The sequence below is a fragment of the Trichechus manatus genome, unplaced genomic scaffold (assembly GCF_000243295.1).
Source record: "Trichechus manatus latirostris isolate Lorelei unplaced genomic scaffold, TriManLat1.0 scaffold00038, whole genome shotgun sequence".
Lineage (NCBI taxonomy): Eukaryota > Metazoa > Chordata > Mammalia > Sirenia > Trichechidae > Trichechus > Trichechus manatus.
Window position 1 is genome coordinate 9695908 of NW_004443974.1, and position 17316 is coordinate 9713223.

General features: G+C 46.6%; 1 protein-coding gene across 6 annotated transcripts in view; it reads right to left on the reverse strand.

The window, feature by feature from the left end:
• Positions 1-3186: 3186 nt before the first annotated feature.
• Positions 3187-17316, reverse strand: part of MAPKAP1 (MAPK associated protein 1) — a 270519-nt gene continuing 256389 nt past the window's right edge. For 4 of the 6 annotated variants that reach the window (XM_004375666.3, XM_023730744.1, XM_023730743.1 and 1 more), the window contains 2 exons: positions 9472-9569; positions 3187-4879 (listed from right to left, as the gene is read on the reverse strand). In XM_004375666.3, the coding sequence (XP_004375723.1) occupies positions 4754-4879; positions 9472-9569 (224 nt within the window). In that variant the 3' untranslated portion in view covers positions 3187-4753. The remainder of the gene's footprint in view (positions 4880-9471; positions 9570-17316) is intronic. The other 2 variants (XM_004375667.2, XM_023730750.1) reach the window with 1 other exon arrangement.

Here is a 17316-nt window from a genome sequence, read left to right on the forward strand (position 1 = left end):
CAGAGGCTGAGGCCTGGCTCCTCAGAGCCCTCCTTCCTGGCATTGAGGCAGCTGCTAGGGATTCTGGTCTCAAGGAGGGGCAGCTTAGGCACTGCTAGGCCCCCATCAGAGACGGTACCCCTGGGGGAAAACAGTATTCAGGCAACTGGATGAATGAGATGACAGATATCAACATCAATAGCCGGCATTTATCAAGTGTTTATGCACCAGGCACTGTGCACATAGCGTCTTGCTAAATCTTGAGTCCAACTTTTGGAGGTGGCCGTTTTCAACCCATTTTATGGACAGGGACATGGAGGCACAGAGAAGTTGATCACTAGAGGTCTTGACACTAGTAAACAGAAGACCTAGGATTTGGACCCAGGCTGTAGAGCCTCCACTTTATGACCCCCAGGAGGGTTCCTAGTCCTCCTTGGACTGTGATACATGGGTAAGGGCAAATTCCATTTATTATCCCCAATTCAGATGTGGGAACCCAAGGCTCAGAACACAGTATGACTTGCTTGAGGTCACAGACCAGGGCATGGGGAGCTGAGATTTGATCCCAGGTGCCGACCGTGAGCTTTGGGGAAAGTTCCTGCTTTTTCTTTTTCTCCTTCTTCCTGCCCCTGCCTCACCGGTGGAAGAAGAAAAGCACCCCACTGCCAGCATTGGCAAGAACCAGGTGTCAGGAGTCTGTGCTGGGAGTGGGGACAGGCCTGTCCTCCATTGAGGCCCCCTTGGCACTGTGGCACTTGGCCTGGGCTGCTGGGAAGGGTTGGCTCGGCCAACAGCAGAAAACCCTGTGCCCCCACTCTTGGTTTCTTTCTCTCAGTCTCGGGGCTCCCCTTCCTCAGCCCAGACCTCCATCCTCACCCTGCTGGATGAAATGAAAGCAGTTGCTGAGTTACGGAGAAACAACAGGTCCTCTCCCTCTGGGGTGGCTTGGGAAAGGGCCCTTTATTCTCCCCTGCAGGCTGCAGCAGCCCACCACTCCCACCCCATCCTCCCCGCCTTGGCTGAAGGACCCACCTCAAATCTCCTCTTCAGCCTGTAGGCAGGAGTCCTGGAGTTCCCAGAGGGGAGGGGCTTGTTCAGGTCCTACATGTGCACAGGGCGCATCAAGAAGCTGCTCCAACTTCCACTGGGATGGAGGGGCTCTACATGTCCGCCCTCACCGGCACCCCCCTAGTGCTGGCTGCTGCACCTCACACCTTTGCCAGTCTGTTGTCTCCTGCCTCCCCATCTTCTCTGCCTGGAACTTCTCCTGGCAGCTTCCAGGTCCACTGTCATCCGCCCAGTACCTGTGTGGAGTCCTCTATGGTGTGGCCGAGGGTCCCTTGCCCACCTCTTGGCCTCACCAGACTGGCAGGGTCTTGACGGTCAAATTGGGGCCCTGACTCACCTTTCTATCCCTGAGTTCTGAACAGTACCTGACCTGGGTGAATGGGAAGACCTAAAACTGGCAGGTTTTCAGGGACACGAGAGGGGTGAGGGTCATCTCCCGGCATTTTAACGGATGAAGGGAAGACTCTGAGGGATGTGAGTGTGGTCTCCAAAAGCTGGCGGGCCTTCCGGGGCAGTGTGGCCCTTTGGTCCCGGGGGACCAGATAGGAGCGGTGTGTGTGTGTGAGGGGGCTCAGAGTCAGGGAGCAGAAGCCAAGGCTCAGAGGCAGCAGTGCAGTGATACCATACAAGTGGGGCCCCTGAGAGCCTGGGCAAGTCCTGGCCTGGAGCAGCCATCAGTGAAGTCAGCTGCAGAGGATTAAACTGGCCAATGGTGGTGAGTGCCGTTACCAGGGGCACACAAGCAGAGGCTCCAGGACTCTGGGGTGGACATGCACTTATTGCCCCAAGAAAGGAAGTTGGACTACAGGACTCCACAGTATTTTTCAACTCTTAGAACTCTTGTTCAGAAGCAGAGAAGCTCCTCAGTTTGGTGAGAAGGAAGGTTGAGCTCACTATGATTCTGAGAAATTTAGAGACTCCTAGAAGGGACTGGTGGTGCAGTGGTTAAGAGCTTGGCTGCTAACCAAAAGGTCGGCACTTCCAATCTATGAGCCACTCCTTGGAAACCCTATGGGGCAGTTCTACTCTGTCCTATAGGGTCGCTATAAGTTGGAACTGACTCGACGGCAATGGGTTTGGTTTGGTTTTTCTTTCAGAAGGGACTACAGAGGTCACCTAATCCAGCGTCTTCATTTACAGATTAGGAAACTGAGGCTTCAGGGAGTAGGGCCTGGCTCAGAGCCACAAAGCAGCCATTGTGGAGGGCAGAGCCCAGTGGTTAAGACCACTGCTGCGGTATTAGTCACTCAGTGTCCCCAGGCCAGTGAGGTGACCTTTCCAAGCCTTGGTGTGCTCACCTCTGGAATGGAGGCAGTGACAGAATCTGCCAGGACCTCCACTGTGGGCAGTGGGAGTCACAAAAATATGCATATTTTTAAAGGGACTGGCACTCCAACTACCTGACATGCAGCAGCCCCTCAGAGAGTGAGGGGCAGTTCTCAGTGGGCCAGTAGAGGTCAGGGTTCCAGGGTCCCCCTGCCCAGGCCTGACAGCCTACTCATACTTTTTCATAAAGTCCCAGATTGTGTTCAGAGGCCCAGTCACGAAATATGAACCCTGTAGCTTTATTCCAGAATGAGAGCCTTTCAAAGGCAGCAGTGGTCCACACCAGAGCCAGGTCAGGAGAAGCTGAGGAGCTGAAGTGGGGCCTGTTGGGTCACTTTAGCGTAACTCGAACAAGCTGAGCTCCTGCTTTGTGCCTGGCGCTGGGGAGACGAGAGGGAGAGATGCCCTGTGTCGTATCTTAAAACTGAGGTATGGGGTGTGAGAGAGGCTGAGGAAACACTGAACTTTAACAGTGTTGATATTTGGTTGACCTGGGCAGCGGTTGCATGGTGTTCTCCCCCTTAAATTATTCCTTAAGCCGGACATGTGTGTTTTATGTAAACTGAAGGTGTATTGTATTTCATCATAAAAGAACTGTGCTGATTCTAAGAGGGTCACTCTGGCTTGCTCAGCACTGCAGGAGCCTGCGGTGCATCTCAGAGACACTTGGAACCACATCAACTGCCAGCAGATTCACACACACCTGCCCTCAGCTGCCCGAGCAACAAACGGTACAGTCACCATGTTCAGCATTATGTTCAGAGCCTTGGCGCACTCAAGACTTCGGGAATTCAAAACAATTTGCAAAATAGGGTATACGTATGACTTTTATTTTAATATCATTTTAGTACCGAATGTTACAAGATTTAATGACCAAATTAGTCATTTACATTTTTCAAAGATATCTAAATATAAAATTGCTAAAAATCCAAATACAGATAGCAAGCTACAAATAATAGTTCTTTTGTTTCCGGGGTGGGTAGGAATGGAAGACATTAGAAAAGGATGCTTTTGTTGGCTGAACAAAGATCAGAATGAAAGAGGAATTCATTAAAATGACCCCTTGTGCAAAGAAATCCACTCGACTTTGAGATGGTGTTTTAGTCACATCTCTTCCTGTATAACAATTAAAAAAATTGTTTTAGATGCAGGTCCTCAGTGAAACAGCTGAGGTCCTTGGCCCTGGCTGGGGACGGTAGAAGGATGTTACCCTGGGACAAACACTGGGGAGGTTGGCAGAGAACCACAGAGGCATCTGGTGTGGCCAGAGGTGTGGTGTCGGTGGATGGCTGATCCCTTGCCTTTGCCAACCTAGGACACCATCAGGCAAGTTTCCCTCGTCCCCTGGGACCTCTGCTCACCGTTCTCCCTGATAGAGTGAAAAACAGCAGCTTCCAGCCTGCTCCAACAAGGAAGCAGGTACTGGATGGAGGGGAAGAAATGGGAATGAGGCCCTTTCAAAGCCAGAGAGGCAGAGACGACTCCAGTTCCAGGAACAATCCACATGCAGGTCTAATTGCCACTGAAACATACACTTGCTACTTAAGAAATGGAAAAGACCATTTCTGGCCGGGAGCTTAGCATGACCTTAAGACTAGCCATCGACGCTCAGTCTCCCACCACACCACGCTTCACATGCAGTTTTGCTTCTTTGAAATCAGAGGTGCAGGGACATGTTGAGGAGACAAGGCTTTTCAAGGAGAAAATGATACAGCTTGGGATACACAACACTAGGTCCCCTTTACTAACTTTGAGTAAGATAGTATCTTCAAAGAAATGCACTCATTTAAACAAATGGCATAGTTAAAACTATTGACTAAGCCCTAAACATTTCTTCTGAGAAATCGAGCCATAGCTTTTCCAATCTGCCTGTTCAATATGGGAACAGATTTGAAAGAGAATAACATAATCAATCCTCCACCCCAAAGAATGGTCCATCATACCAACCATGATAAAGAGTATACCTGTTTATTAAAAGGAAAAAAAAAAGAAATGTACATTTTTGTTCTGTTTGCTTTGAGAAATTTGATCAAGTTGCAAGGAAACGTCTGGGCATGGCTATGTACATCCTCGGGCAGGGTCACGAGGCAGTGAAGATGGCTGGGCAGCACGTGGCTCCTCTCGGTGATGGTCTGGCCCTGGGTACTGCTAATCAAAGCCATTGCCGCTGAGGCTTCGGTCCTGTGGAAAGGTCTCCAGCTCCATCCTAGGGGGTGCCCCCTCCCCAAATCTTCCCCAAGAGCCCAGCAGCCCTGTGCCCATGAGCCAGGGGCTGGCCTCCCTCCCCAAGACTGCAGGACACAGGGTGGGCTCTAGGGCCACCTGGGCCCTGGCAGGCAGGCTCTGAGCTACGGCAACAGATTGAAGCTGGAGGCCAGTGTCACTGCTGCCCTGATTTCTTCTCCTTCTGGAAGCTGAAGCTTGTACGTCTGTTCAGTTTTCTTTGTTTTTGAGCAAAATAGTCAGCCCGGGCAGTGCTTGCTCGTGATTCCAGGATGTAGTTGACCTAGAAAGCAAGAGGACATAGCCCAGTTACTTGCCAGCTGGCTCCCAGCCAAAGACAGGGGTAGAAGAGGAGGGCCCTGACCCAGGCTGGGGGCCCTCAGGCCCAGGTGCTCTCTTGTGGATGGAGTCCAGTCATCACAGCAACCTGGCAGCCTGGGATCAGAACCCTGGCTTTAAGACGGGAAAGAGGAGGCTTGGAGAAGAGGCTTGTACAAGGCCTTTCAGTCAGGAAGGGGGGTGGACTTGGTTCCTGGGCCTGCATTCCCTCCTCACCACAGGCCGCCTCCCAGGAGGTGTGCACCGTGCTTCCCAGTTCTGCCCCCTGCCTGCCGTGCAACCGAAGACTTGCATTGCACCTAACCTACCCCGCCTCACTTTCCTCGTCTGAACGAAGAGAATATCACAGGTATAAAACACAACACAAAATAAGGCTCAGTATTCAGCCGACTACCAGTCAGGTACAGGGCTTCCAACTATGGTATTTCATTTAATGCTCTCCAGGGGTCATTTGACAAAAAGGAAAGTAAAGCTCAGAGGAGGATCAAACTGGCCAAGGTCACAAAATTACTGTCAGGGTCAAGATTTGGACCAGGTGATCAGGTCCTTGACTGTCATGCCTCCCAGTTCTCCAGCTCCCCCCACCAGCCTCCTGAGAGCTACCACTGTCCCTCTTACCCCCTCCCATTCCCCCCAGACACCCTCTGGCTGGGACTTTTTCTGAACAAACACTTCTCTTCACCCCCAAGTATCTGAAGGTTATGACTAGGAACCCAAATATTTTTGGCCAGAGAAACCAGCCACCATCCTTGTTTTATTCTAGTTTAAGGGGCTGTGTGTCCTTGGCCCGAAGCAAGAGAGGCCTCTGTTGACTGAGAAGGAGCCAGAGGGCTCTGGGAGGAGGCAGTACAAGATGGCTGGCCTCCTGTGGGGCCAAGGCTCCGACACTGTGCCCCGCCATACTTTCTGCTCTGATAGTCACCAGCAGCAGGCGTTAAAGGCTGGTAGAAGAGTACAGAAGGCCTGACACGCTCGGCCCACCGCCTCGCCAAGTTACCAGCTGAGAGCAATAAATCATGATTGTGTGGCTGGGCTGGCGATTTGGGACACTATAGACAATGTATGGAGATGAGGTTTTATCATTTTTAATAAAAGCAATTCTTGGATTATATTGTTTGCACACTCAGCCAACCTAGCGTTTTCAGAGTATTTCTGGCACGCATAAGTTGACAAAAACATTTTAAAATGATCCTTAACAAGCCAACTATTTCCTAAATTTATTATCTTCAGTGCTTTGTGATAATCACATAGATAATTTTAATGGGAAGATTAATGTAATAATCAAAAGATAAAAACGCCCTTTGGTCTGCCATTAGCTGGTTAATATGCTGTGGCTTAAAACTTGCACAATTTTATGCACTATAGAGTGTTTCACTTTCAACGCATTTTACAGTTTAAGGCATAAAAATGTAGGGAGTTTTCATGGTCAATAAAGCCACAGCCTCCGTCACTAGATCACGAGAAGAACCCATTTTGAAGAGCCCAATGATTCCTCTGAGATTCACCTCAAAAGCCTGCAGAATTAGGGATCACATATAGCTTAGATCAATTACATATCAAGGTGGAAGGGGGCAGACTCCGGGACTCCTGAGGGGTTCAAACGGAGGCTCCACCCTTATTAGCTCTGTAGCCTTAGGCTTCCATCTCCTCATCGATAAAGTGGGGATAATAATGCCTACACTATGCAGGGCAGTTGTGAAGAGTAAATAGATAATGACATAAAATGCTTTGCACATAGTCAGTGCTCAATAAATGGGAGACATTAATATTTCTACAGGGAGAAAAACACAATGAGATAAAATAATTTGATGGAGAGTTGCCTGTTCATAATAGTTTCTTGGACATCAGCCTCTGGCCCTCATTTTCTTCCTTCAGTTTCAGACTAATGCTCCCATTGTATATAAAATTCCTTGTTCTAGAACCACTTGCGATACTTGAGTCTAAGACTGACTCTGAAGAGCCTCCGATGGAAACACTAAATATTTCTGTCAAATTTACTGACACATGGCTGGTGCCTCAGTGAACCTGCTGCCCTGCTCAGTCACTTTTAGTGTTGGTGCAAAGCTCACAAAGATGCTGTCATGACATTACAGGAATCACGAATAAAGCTGAGTATTTAAATTGCTATAAAAACCAGAGATAGAAGTGAAATTTAATCTTCCAACAGGCTTATGCTCATTAGCTCCCTAAGTGACTCAGGCCTGGGTACCCTGCAACTCTCCTGGAGTCTTGCGCATGATGCGATATTTCTACAAACATTCTGATACGAAAACAGACATTTTGGGGGAGGTGATAGGCCTCAGGGATTCTGCAGAAAAGCATCTGCTTCGAGGGAGCATTTGGTCCTGTAAAATGATTTCTCTGCACTTGATCTTCCACAGTCTCATACTGAAGTCATAAACCTGTGTTTCTGTCATCAATCCGCTGTTGTGAAAATAACTTTGATGTCAAACACAGGATTATAATTTTACCAGAATCCTTCTGAAGTCTCGAATATTTTAATGCTGGCTATAAAAAAAAGTCCAGCCCCTGACGGAGTAATGGAATATTTCTTAACTTAGTCCCTGAACACTTTACACAAGTTCCTTGTGCTATCTCTTGACAATCTGGCAAGTAACTCTTAGCCCACTGGTTTTAAGCATGTCCAGGCAAGCAGTCAGTCCCCACTCCCCGGTCGGAAGGGGCTTCCGATATGGGATGGTCTATGAACCCTTTGCCTTCTGTCCTTTGACTAATCATGCTACTCTGTCTTGGCTCCAAACTGTCTTCCCAGCAGCTCTGTCCTTTTAAGTGTCACCTACTACTTTTGAAACTCTTTTGTAGCCATGAGGATTTAGCCTCAAAATGTTCCTGCAAAGCAATTCCGTTTTGTTGAAATCTCCCATTCAACTCCTTAAGACTATGCACATCTTGGGGTTAGCAGCACAAGTTCTGGAATCCGCCAAACCTGCAGTCAAGTTCTGGTTCTGGCTAACTTACTTATTTTTTCTGACCCTCAGTTTTCACCTGGGAAATGGGAACAATTTTATATCACCTACCTCACAGAGTTGTGAAGATTCAATGAAACACGATACGTAAAGCACTTAGGCCAGGTCCTGCACTTTGCAATCCCTCAGTGTATCTTAGCTACGTTCATTATTGTCACTTGAAAACTTCTACTCTTAAGAAGGAATAATAACCTAGATAGGTTTACAATATCTCATTTGATTTGTGCTCTAGCAGCCCTTTGGTAGGGTGGAGTAGGGTTGCATATATATCTTGATCCTCACTGTACAGGTGGGAAAACCGAGGCCGAGAAGTGATGAAATAGCCAGGGTCACACAATTAGGAGTCAGGGAGTCCCCTCTGCTTCTAAGTCTTGCCCTGCCAGAGCAGCTCTGCTTTTCCTATCTGCTCAATCTAGACACAATTTGGCTTAAAGAAAGGATTCTCAGTTTGGAAGAGAGTCTGAAAACTACTAGCTCAGGGCTGTGCTACTCAGAGTGTAGTATACAGACCAGAAGCCTGGGCAGCACCTGGGAGCATAAAACACACAATCTTGGGTCCTACCTACCCCAGACCTCCTGAATCAACAAGACCCCAGGGGGACTCCTACACCCAGTAAAGCTTTTCTCAGCCTGACTCTGGTCTGCAAGGTTCTATGGGTCTGGCCCCTCCAACTTCATTCTGCCATGTGTCCTCCCCCTTCACTACTCCAGCCACACAGGTGGGTACAGCCTCCCAGCCACACCTGCCTGCGCTGCCTCTCAGCCCTTCACAGGCTGAAATGCTTTTTCTCTCTCCTGACCTGATGATATTTGTGCCTTTTCAGCCATCCTTTGGGATTCAGCTCTCCCTGCTCCCTCTCCCCCCACACCGAGTTGGTCTATACTTTACATACCCACACAGCACCTTTGTGATTAATCACAATTCTCTTTGTAATTTTTTATTTAATGTCTGTCTCCTCTGATAGAGGAAAAGCTGAGGGCAGGGACCAGGCCTGTCTGGATTGCTGCTGGACGCCAAGCACCAGCCTGGCACACAGGAAGGGCTTAGTAAATTTTGTCGACACTGGTAACATACAGTTCCAGCATAAAGCTGGGTATGCTTAGGTTGCTAAAATCACCTTGAGTACAATTAAATCATCTTCAAAACAATAACAAAAATCTCCTTGGAGTCTGCTCCAGGAACCTCAAGTAGCCCAACAATGGCTGGAGGAAAATAAATGATGCATAAAAAGAATAAATAAGTACACAAAGAACGGAGAATGTCAGGGAGCTGAGAAGAAGGCAAAGGGGTCCCACTTTGGCTGAAGTATGGTGCAGAGAAGCTGACCTGAAAGGGCACCAGGCTGGAACCAGAACACTGGTGTGGACCTGGGGTAGGTTCACTAGCTGGGCGACCCAGGTAAGCAGTGCTGTTCATCCTTTGCAAACTTAGGCCCAGGAACCTTGCCCAGTGTCAAGGTGGGCTCCAGCTGGGCCTGAGAACAGGGCATGAGTAGAAACCCAACCTACATACCTATACCTAGTCTCTGGGTTGAGAAGGGACACTCACCTTGAGCACGATCTCATTGATGGTAGCAGCGTCAGATTCAAAGTACAGGTGTTTATAGTCATGATTGCTTAGATACGTAAGTTTAAATATTGCATGACCTGGAGACAGAGAGAAAAGACAGTGTTGAGGGGGGGCTGGTGAGGTACCTATGTGGAGGGCCCCAAATATTCTCCCTTTATCATTCCAACTCAGGTGAGAGCAAGTGGAGACTGAAGAGCAACTACTCCTCCCAGGAAGGTTCATTTTTCTTATCACAGACTGGGTAGAAAATGGACAGTAAAACAAAACAAAATAAAAAGATCAAACAGCTAGTTAGTCCCGTTCCACTCCAGAGTGTATTCAGGGGAATGCCACATTAGGAAGGCTTTACAGAACTACTTCTATACAATAATTTCATGCAGAAGGTGGTATTTTTAAGGCAGAAGTCTTATTAACACCAAATTATTACTCTAAAAATAAAATTAACGAGCAACAGGAAGGAGAAAGGCCAAGAGTAATGCTATTATGGAGGCTTCTCCTCTAGCCCTGGCTCCTGCTGGGGGCGGGGTGCTGCATGGAGGGAGTAAATCCTGGTCTTGGGACCCTGCTTGAAGGCCCTCTGGTAATTTCCTTCATGTGACACTCCCAGGAAAAAAGGGTCATTTCTACCCTGGAAGAACTGGGGGATACGGGTTGCTTTGTAAAGATTGCCGTGGAAAGCTGGCATTCACAAAGCAGACTGACCTTGGGTCGGTGATCTTCTGAACACAAATCTGATCTAGATTCAAATTCTTTCATGCCCCTTTCATACCACCTACAGAATAACTTCTTCTGGGCCTACTTCTTGGTCTAGCCTCATCTCACTTCATAGCCCTACAAGCCGGTCCAGCTCACAGTGTGGCATAGTCCTACAGGCCCACGTCTGCCTCTGCACAGGCTCTTCCCCACCCCAGGATGCCCCTCTCACCAACCTGTCTGGAAAAGACTTGCCAATCCTTGGTGACTCAGCTCAACTGCTACCTCTTTGGGTGAGTATTCACAGCTACACTTCCACATACCCTACTTGAGCAGGCCTATCACACTGTACACCGCTGGACAAAGAAATCTATTTATTATGACACTTGCAGCCGTGCCTGCACTCCCTGTGTCTGTCTTTTTGGCCAGACATGCCAGTCTAAGTCCCTCCCCTAAACTGAGACATAGCTGCCAGCCTGTCTGAGTGGGCACAAGAACTAGGGGTAAGCAAAACGAGTGGCTTTGGGACTCTAGGTCTCAGTTCCATACAAAACTCCTCCCTGTACCTCAGCACATGTTCTCCTGGGGTTCTGGGACCCCAGGACCTTCCAAGAAATTTCTCTTTCTTCTGAAGCTATTTTGAAGTTGGTTCCCGTTAATGACAACCAAAGGAGCTTTGCCCAAGGTAGACAGCAGTCGGTGCTCAATAAATGTCCCCAAACTAGGGAGCAGCTGGTGACATCTCTAACATAGAGGCTGTTGGCAAAAGCCTCAGAAACAGGCTTCTGCAGACCCTGGTGCTTGTAAAATTAAAATTCAGCATATCCTTTCTATTAGGCCTTCTCATCCATTGTCCTTTTAATTGAAGCTGTGGCTGGTCATAGTTATTAATTAATAATATATCACCCATATTACTGTAAGTTCACCTCTTTCCCGGAGAAACCTTCTTAGAGACTTTATTTACAGTAGCTAATTCTTCAGATCTCCCAAAATAAGCTGATATATGTTGTACATTTGTGGCCAGAAAATGTGTCGTTGGTATTTTATCCTGGAAATATCATTATAATATACTAATTGTGACTATAAATTCTATATTGAAAAAAATTAGCTAATAATTTCTGAAAAACCTCACTTTCAATCACTTGACAAATTTAGTAAGATTCTAAATCATGGTACTAAAATGTTAGAATTCTTAACTGGAAGCTAATCAGTATGTTAATATATAAATCACTTGTTTCTGATAAGGAAGTAAATCTCACATATACAGATGCATCTATATTTATGTGTATATATGTGTATGTATACACACCTATATATAGAGAGAGATTCCTTTATCTTCACAGGACCCATCCGGGAACATTACACCCTAGTTTGGTAATGTCACTGTGTGGAAGAACAAGGCAGCTATCTTTGTTGGCCATGCTGTGACCAAGCAGAACCATTTATGGAGGACACAGGGCTGTGAAGGACAAACGGAGACATCCCCTCTGGGAGGTCTTACTACTGACACCTGGCCATGACAGACACAGACATTGGGGCTAGAAAGGACCAGAAGGTCTTAGGGAGGCCTGTAGACCTTAAGCTTTGGGGTTCACTGATCACTTTGATAAGTGATCTCATGGACTGTCTACACCACCTGCTCCCACTCATCACTGACAAAACAAAACAAAACCCCAAAATGCTACAGCATGTTTAATCTGAACAACTGAGACACCATTAAACACATTTTCTGCACTCTTTAGGTTGAGCCAAATCTATACATGGCATATGTGCTGTGCAGTTTCCATAGGCCTAGGAGCCTCGGGAAGAAAGCCCCGACACTGTGCCCTAGTGATGCCAGTGCCTGTGGAGCGTATCAACTTGTGGGCTCACAGAGGGGAGGCCTGTGGTTCATCTGTACAACAGTAACATGAAAAGATGAAAAAGACATCACCCCACGTCAAGTCTCCTGAAAAACTGCATATTTGGGCCAAGTGACCCCAAACATCCCACCTTCTGTGTTTTTACTGTCTATGCTGTGCTTGTGGGCTGCATCTGGCCCTCACTTGTCCCCAGTGCTCATTCCAGCGCCCACCTGGGAAGAGTGAAATGCATAAAAATGATGAAGAGTCCCACCCCTCTCCGTCTCTCTTAAATCTCTGATTTATCTGTCCTTTCCAGTGAAGGCATTTACACCTCTATGAGGAGAGAACACAGAGGGGAACAGTTATCTCAGTATTTGTGTTTGAATTTGAATGAATCAGCCCTTTTGCGAACAATTAGTCTCAGCTGTTAATACCTGGGTTAAGGTTCAGTGGGACAGACACAGCAGCAGGCCTCCTTCCAGCTCTGCTGCTTCTCTAGTTTACATGCTAAGGTTAAGATCAGCAGCCATGTTTTCATTCACGCTGGACCCATGAGGCACGGGGTCAACTCATTCCAAGAGACAGTTTTCATTCTGAGGAGTTTCCCCATCACCCCAGGGAATCCTTTGTTTTGCTGTTTGGCCAGAAGGGCAGTTTTCCTCAGATCAGGCCCTACAGGAGCACAGGCTAGCACAAGGGACAGAGAAATGACCATGAAGAGTCGGTTATGATCAGCATTAAGAGAAAGGTAAGCGCAGGGAGCTGCAGTGGAGGCACCAAGGCAGAAGGCGGCTGCCCAGTGTGGGGAAGGGGCACCAGGGATGGTTTCTTGGAGGAGATGACACCTAAGCAGCCTTTGAGGAGGAATGGGGGTTAGCTGGGGAAAGGTGGGAGGTGGAGAAGGGTAGGAAAGAGGAAGAGGGCACCAAGGTAAGGAGACAGCATGGACAAATGGAGGGAGATAAGAGGCGGCACCGCCTCTGTGGGAGCTCGAGCAGACTGGGTTTGGGTTTGGGGCAGACCACAAAGGGCTGGGAATACCTGGACTCACCAGCTGATAGGCCCACTAGTGGGTTTTAAGCAGGGCAGTGAAATAAATGGTCACATTGTGTTTTAGGGCAGGGAGCCCAGTTGCCATAGTCATCCAGGTAGGAGTATATGTGGTTCTGAGCTAGAGAAGGGCAAAAAGGTTGCTGAGAAAGGGAATGATTTGAGAACTATAGAGAAAGTAGTGTTGGCAGGACCTGGGGATGCTTTACAATAGAATACCAGCTAATAAGCAGAATTCACACTTGTATAATATCAGCCAGTCCAAAACCTATGTATTAAAGAGCAACAAGTTAATTAACCTCTTGCTGGAAACGAATCTTTCAATAAACATGAGTGATTTATGCCACACAGTAAATTTTCACCAGAGGTATCTGGGAAGAAAGAATCACTGGCATTTCAACACTGATGCAAATAGAGTAAGAAAAGTCTGTTCTCAAATACTTTATTGGCCTCGGCTAACCGCTACCGCAAGGCTCATCTCACTCAGGTAGGGGAGGGTAAGGAGGGGTCAAACCACCTCCTCAGCTGCAGCCAGCATCTGTCCTGGGGCGTTAGAAAGAATCACAGGTGGGGCGGAGTTACCCTCAAATATTCAAAGAACAGCAGTTTTCATAAGAAAGGGGTACGCCATAGGAGCAAACTTTGTTTGTAAAATGTCAGCTGAGAAAAAACTACATATTAGTATAATTTTAAAGAAAATATCAAATCTAATACTCCAATTAGTTCAAATTATTGTTCTTGGACTGTTAAATTCTGTTTGGAAAGTAAGGCATAACGAAAGCCTGGGACACAGAGAGGGGAAAAGCCTGGGCTCGTGATAAAGGATGAAATCCCACCTCCACCCAGGTTCAGCCGTGGGGCCTTGGCCAGGCCCCGCACTGCACGCACCCAGGTTTCTCCAGCTGTAGCATCCATAAGGTGTCTCATCCAGTGCTTGGATATATCAAGTGCTTACTGGGTGGTGGTGATAATTCTTACAACTGTGATGGAACTAACACTTAAAAATAAAATGTTCATTATTTTTGAAGATTTTGTTTTTAATCGGCGTTTTTTGAGAAGACTTGCTACTACAATATTGTAGGAAGAAAATGCAATATATGGTATATAACGTGGCATCTAAGCACTGGCCGCACACTCAGGACAGATACTGAAATTATGTATCTGCTTCTGAATAGTGAAATAAAAATCTGGAGATGTAAAAATGTATTTACATTCATGTTTTTTTTTTTTTTCCAAAGTAAAACAGAGAAGATGGAGTGTAATACCCAGCAGAAACTAATTAGCAGCACAAATGTCAGAAATGAAGATGTTTGAGTTTTGGACTGTCACTTATCTTCTGCATTATGAATTTTACCTAAAACAAGGGGCTGTACTGAAAAAACAGGTTCCTCTGGCCAATTCAGTGGAGTGGTCATTCTGAAAAGGCTGCTGTTACTAGAAGGTGGGACAAGCTTACGCAAACAGGGACGGCTGCTTATATCCTCTGCTAAAAGAAGTACTCCCAGATTTCTATTGCAAATGGAAACAGACAACGCTGTTTGAAAGGAGGCCCCTTGTAACACAACCTGCCACCCGTGACTGAGGTTGGCAATGACTGACTAGAGCTGGGGCTTCCAAATTGAGCCTGCAGCCCACCTTTGTCTAAAACCCCAGGTGTCACCACTTGCCAAGAAAACAACAAAACGAGTTTCTTTCCTTGTCAATTAGAAAATTATAAAAAATATTTTAAAAATCATTAGAAATTTAGAAGACAGAGGAAAAACTTCCATACCACACCTCATAATCCCAACACCCTAGCACAATGACATTCTTGATCTCTTTTCTAGTCATTTTCACATTTGTCTTCACCCAGTTGTAATCAGTGTACAACAAAAAAATTTTTAGTTGACATTACACCATAGCCCCTTTCCTGTTGCTACACAGTCTCCATAACCATCTTTCTCAATGGCTGTATTTTATTCCAACAAGTGGCTCTGTGCCATAGTTCATGCTACCTATGTCTCGTTGGGTATTTATATTACTTATAATAAGGCTATGAAGAACATCCTTGAGGATCTGGCTTCATTCTTGATTACTTCACATCAGGCATGGACACTTTTAAAAGAGTGAGTTTCTGGGATCTGATCTCTGGCCTGGAAGAGGGTGGAAAAACTCTCACTGGATTTCTTGGGGGAAATGGAAGAGAACACACATTCTTTTAGACAAAGCCATACCTGTCTGTAGGCCCTGGTAAGAAAGGCTGGGCTGTAATCCCCTCCCTGGTCTCTGGGTTGAAAATCCCCTCCAGGTCCAGTCTCCACTGTAAACAACAATTCAGAGCTGCCTGTAGGGAGCTTCAGTTCCACGATTCAACTGGCAAAAGGGGCTGCATCTTTCTGAGCATCACACAGTGGCAGAGGCCCAGAGAACTGTAACGATCTCTTTGACCTCTGGAGCAAGAACCACATCTAACCTACTTAACTCTTCTGTCTGCATCTTTCAAACTTGCTCCTGTATATAAACATAATCAAGGTTTTCGAATGATAAAAACTCCCATGGCAACGTGATCTCTCTCCTTCCTCTATCCAATTTATTGATTTACTGGGGGGTGAGGGGGGAAAACACTCTTGCTAAGGTCACCACAACCTCTATGTTGAGAGATGTAGTAGATACTTCTGAGCTTTTATTTTGCTTGACTTCTCAGCTATATTTTGATATTTCTCTTTGAAGTCCTCTCTTCTTTGGGACTCCATGAAGCCACAGTCATCTGGTTATTTAGTCAACTTCTCCAGTTAATCTGTTTCTCTTATTTCTTTTGTGAACTTCTTGTCCTCCATCTGTCTGTTAAATGATGGTCTTCCCCAGTGTTCTATCCTTGGCCTTCATCTTTTTTCCCCATACAAAAATTTATACATACATTGTTATGTGACTCTAATTCCTCTCCCCATACTGTGACAGCACACTCCTCCTTTCTACCCGATTCTCCATGTCCATTTAACCAGCTGCTAACCCTCTCTACCTTTCCATCTCACCTCTGGACAAAGCTGCCCGTTTAGTCTCTTGTATCTACTTGAGCTAAGAGGCACACTCCTCACGAGTATCACTTTATGTCCCACGGTCCAGTCCAATCCCTGTCTGAAGAGTTGGCCTCGGAAATTGTTTTATTTCTGGGCTGACAGAGAATCCAGGGGCCATGCTTTCTGGGGTTCCTCCAGTCTCAGTCAGACCATTAAGTCTGATATTCTTACTAGAATTTGAGTTCTGCACCCCACCTTTCTCCTGCTCCATCCGGGACTCTCTGTTGTCTTCCCTGTCAGGGTGGTCACTGGTGGTAGCCAGGCACCATCTACTTCTTCCGGTCTCAGGCTGATGAAGTCTCTGGTTTATGTGGCCCTTTCTGTCTCTTCGGCTACTACTTTCTTTGTGTCATTGGTGTTCTTCATTCTTCTTTACTCCAGGTGGTTGGGACCAATTGATGCATCTTAGATGGCCGCTTGTAAGCTTTTAAGACTCCAGACGCCACTCACCAAAGGGGGATGCAGAACGTTTTCTTAATAAGCTTTGTTATGTCAGTTGACCTAGATATCCCCTGAAAGCATGGTCCCCAGACCCCTACCTCTACTACTCTGTCCCTCAAAGTGTTTGACTGTATTCAGGAAACTTCCTAGCTTTGGTTTAGTCCAGTTGTGCTGACTTCCCCTATTAGTGTGTGCTGTCCTTCCCTTCACCTGAGATAATTCTTATCTACTATCTAGTTAGTAAATAACCCTCCCTGTCCCTCCCCACCCTGGTAACCATCAAGGAATGTCTTCTTCTGTATTTAAACCTTTTCTTGAGTTCTTATGTCTTATACAATATTTGTCCTTCTGTGACTGACTAAATTCACTCAGCATAAAGACCCCCCGCTTCCTCCATGTTATGTTTCACGGCTTCATCATTGTTTTTTATTGTTGCGTAGTATTCCATTGTGTGGATAGGCCATAATTTGTTTATCCATTCGTCCATTGATGGGCACCTAGGTTGTTTCCATCATTTTGCTATTGCGAACAGTGCTGCAATGAACATGGGTGTGCATATATCTATTCGAGTGACGGCTGTTATTTCTCTAGGATATATTCCAAGGAGCGGGATAGCTGGATCGTATGATACTTCTATCTCTAGCTTTTTAAGGAAGCGCCAAATCGATTTCCAAAGTGGTTGTACCATTTTACATTCCCACCAACAGTGTATAAGTGTTCCAGTCTCTCCACAACCTCTC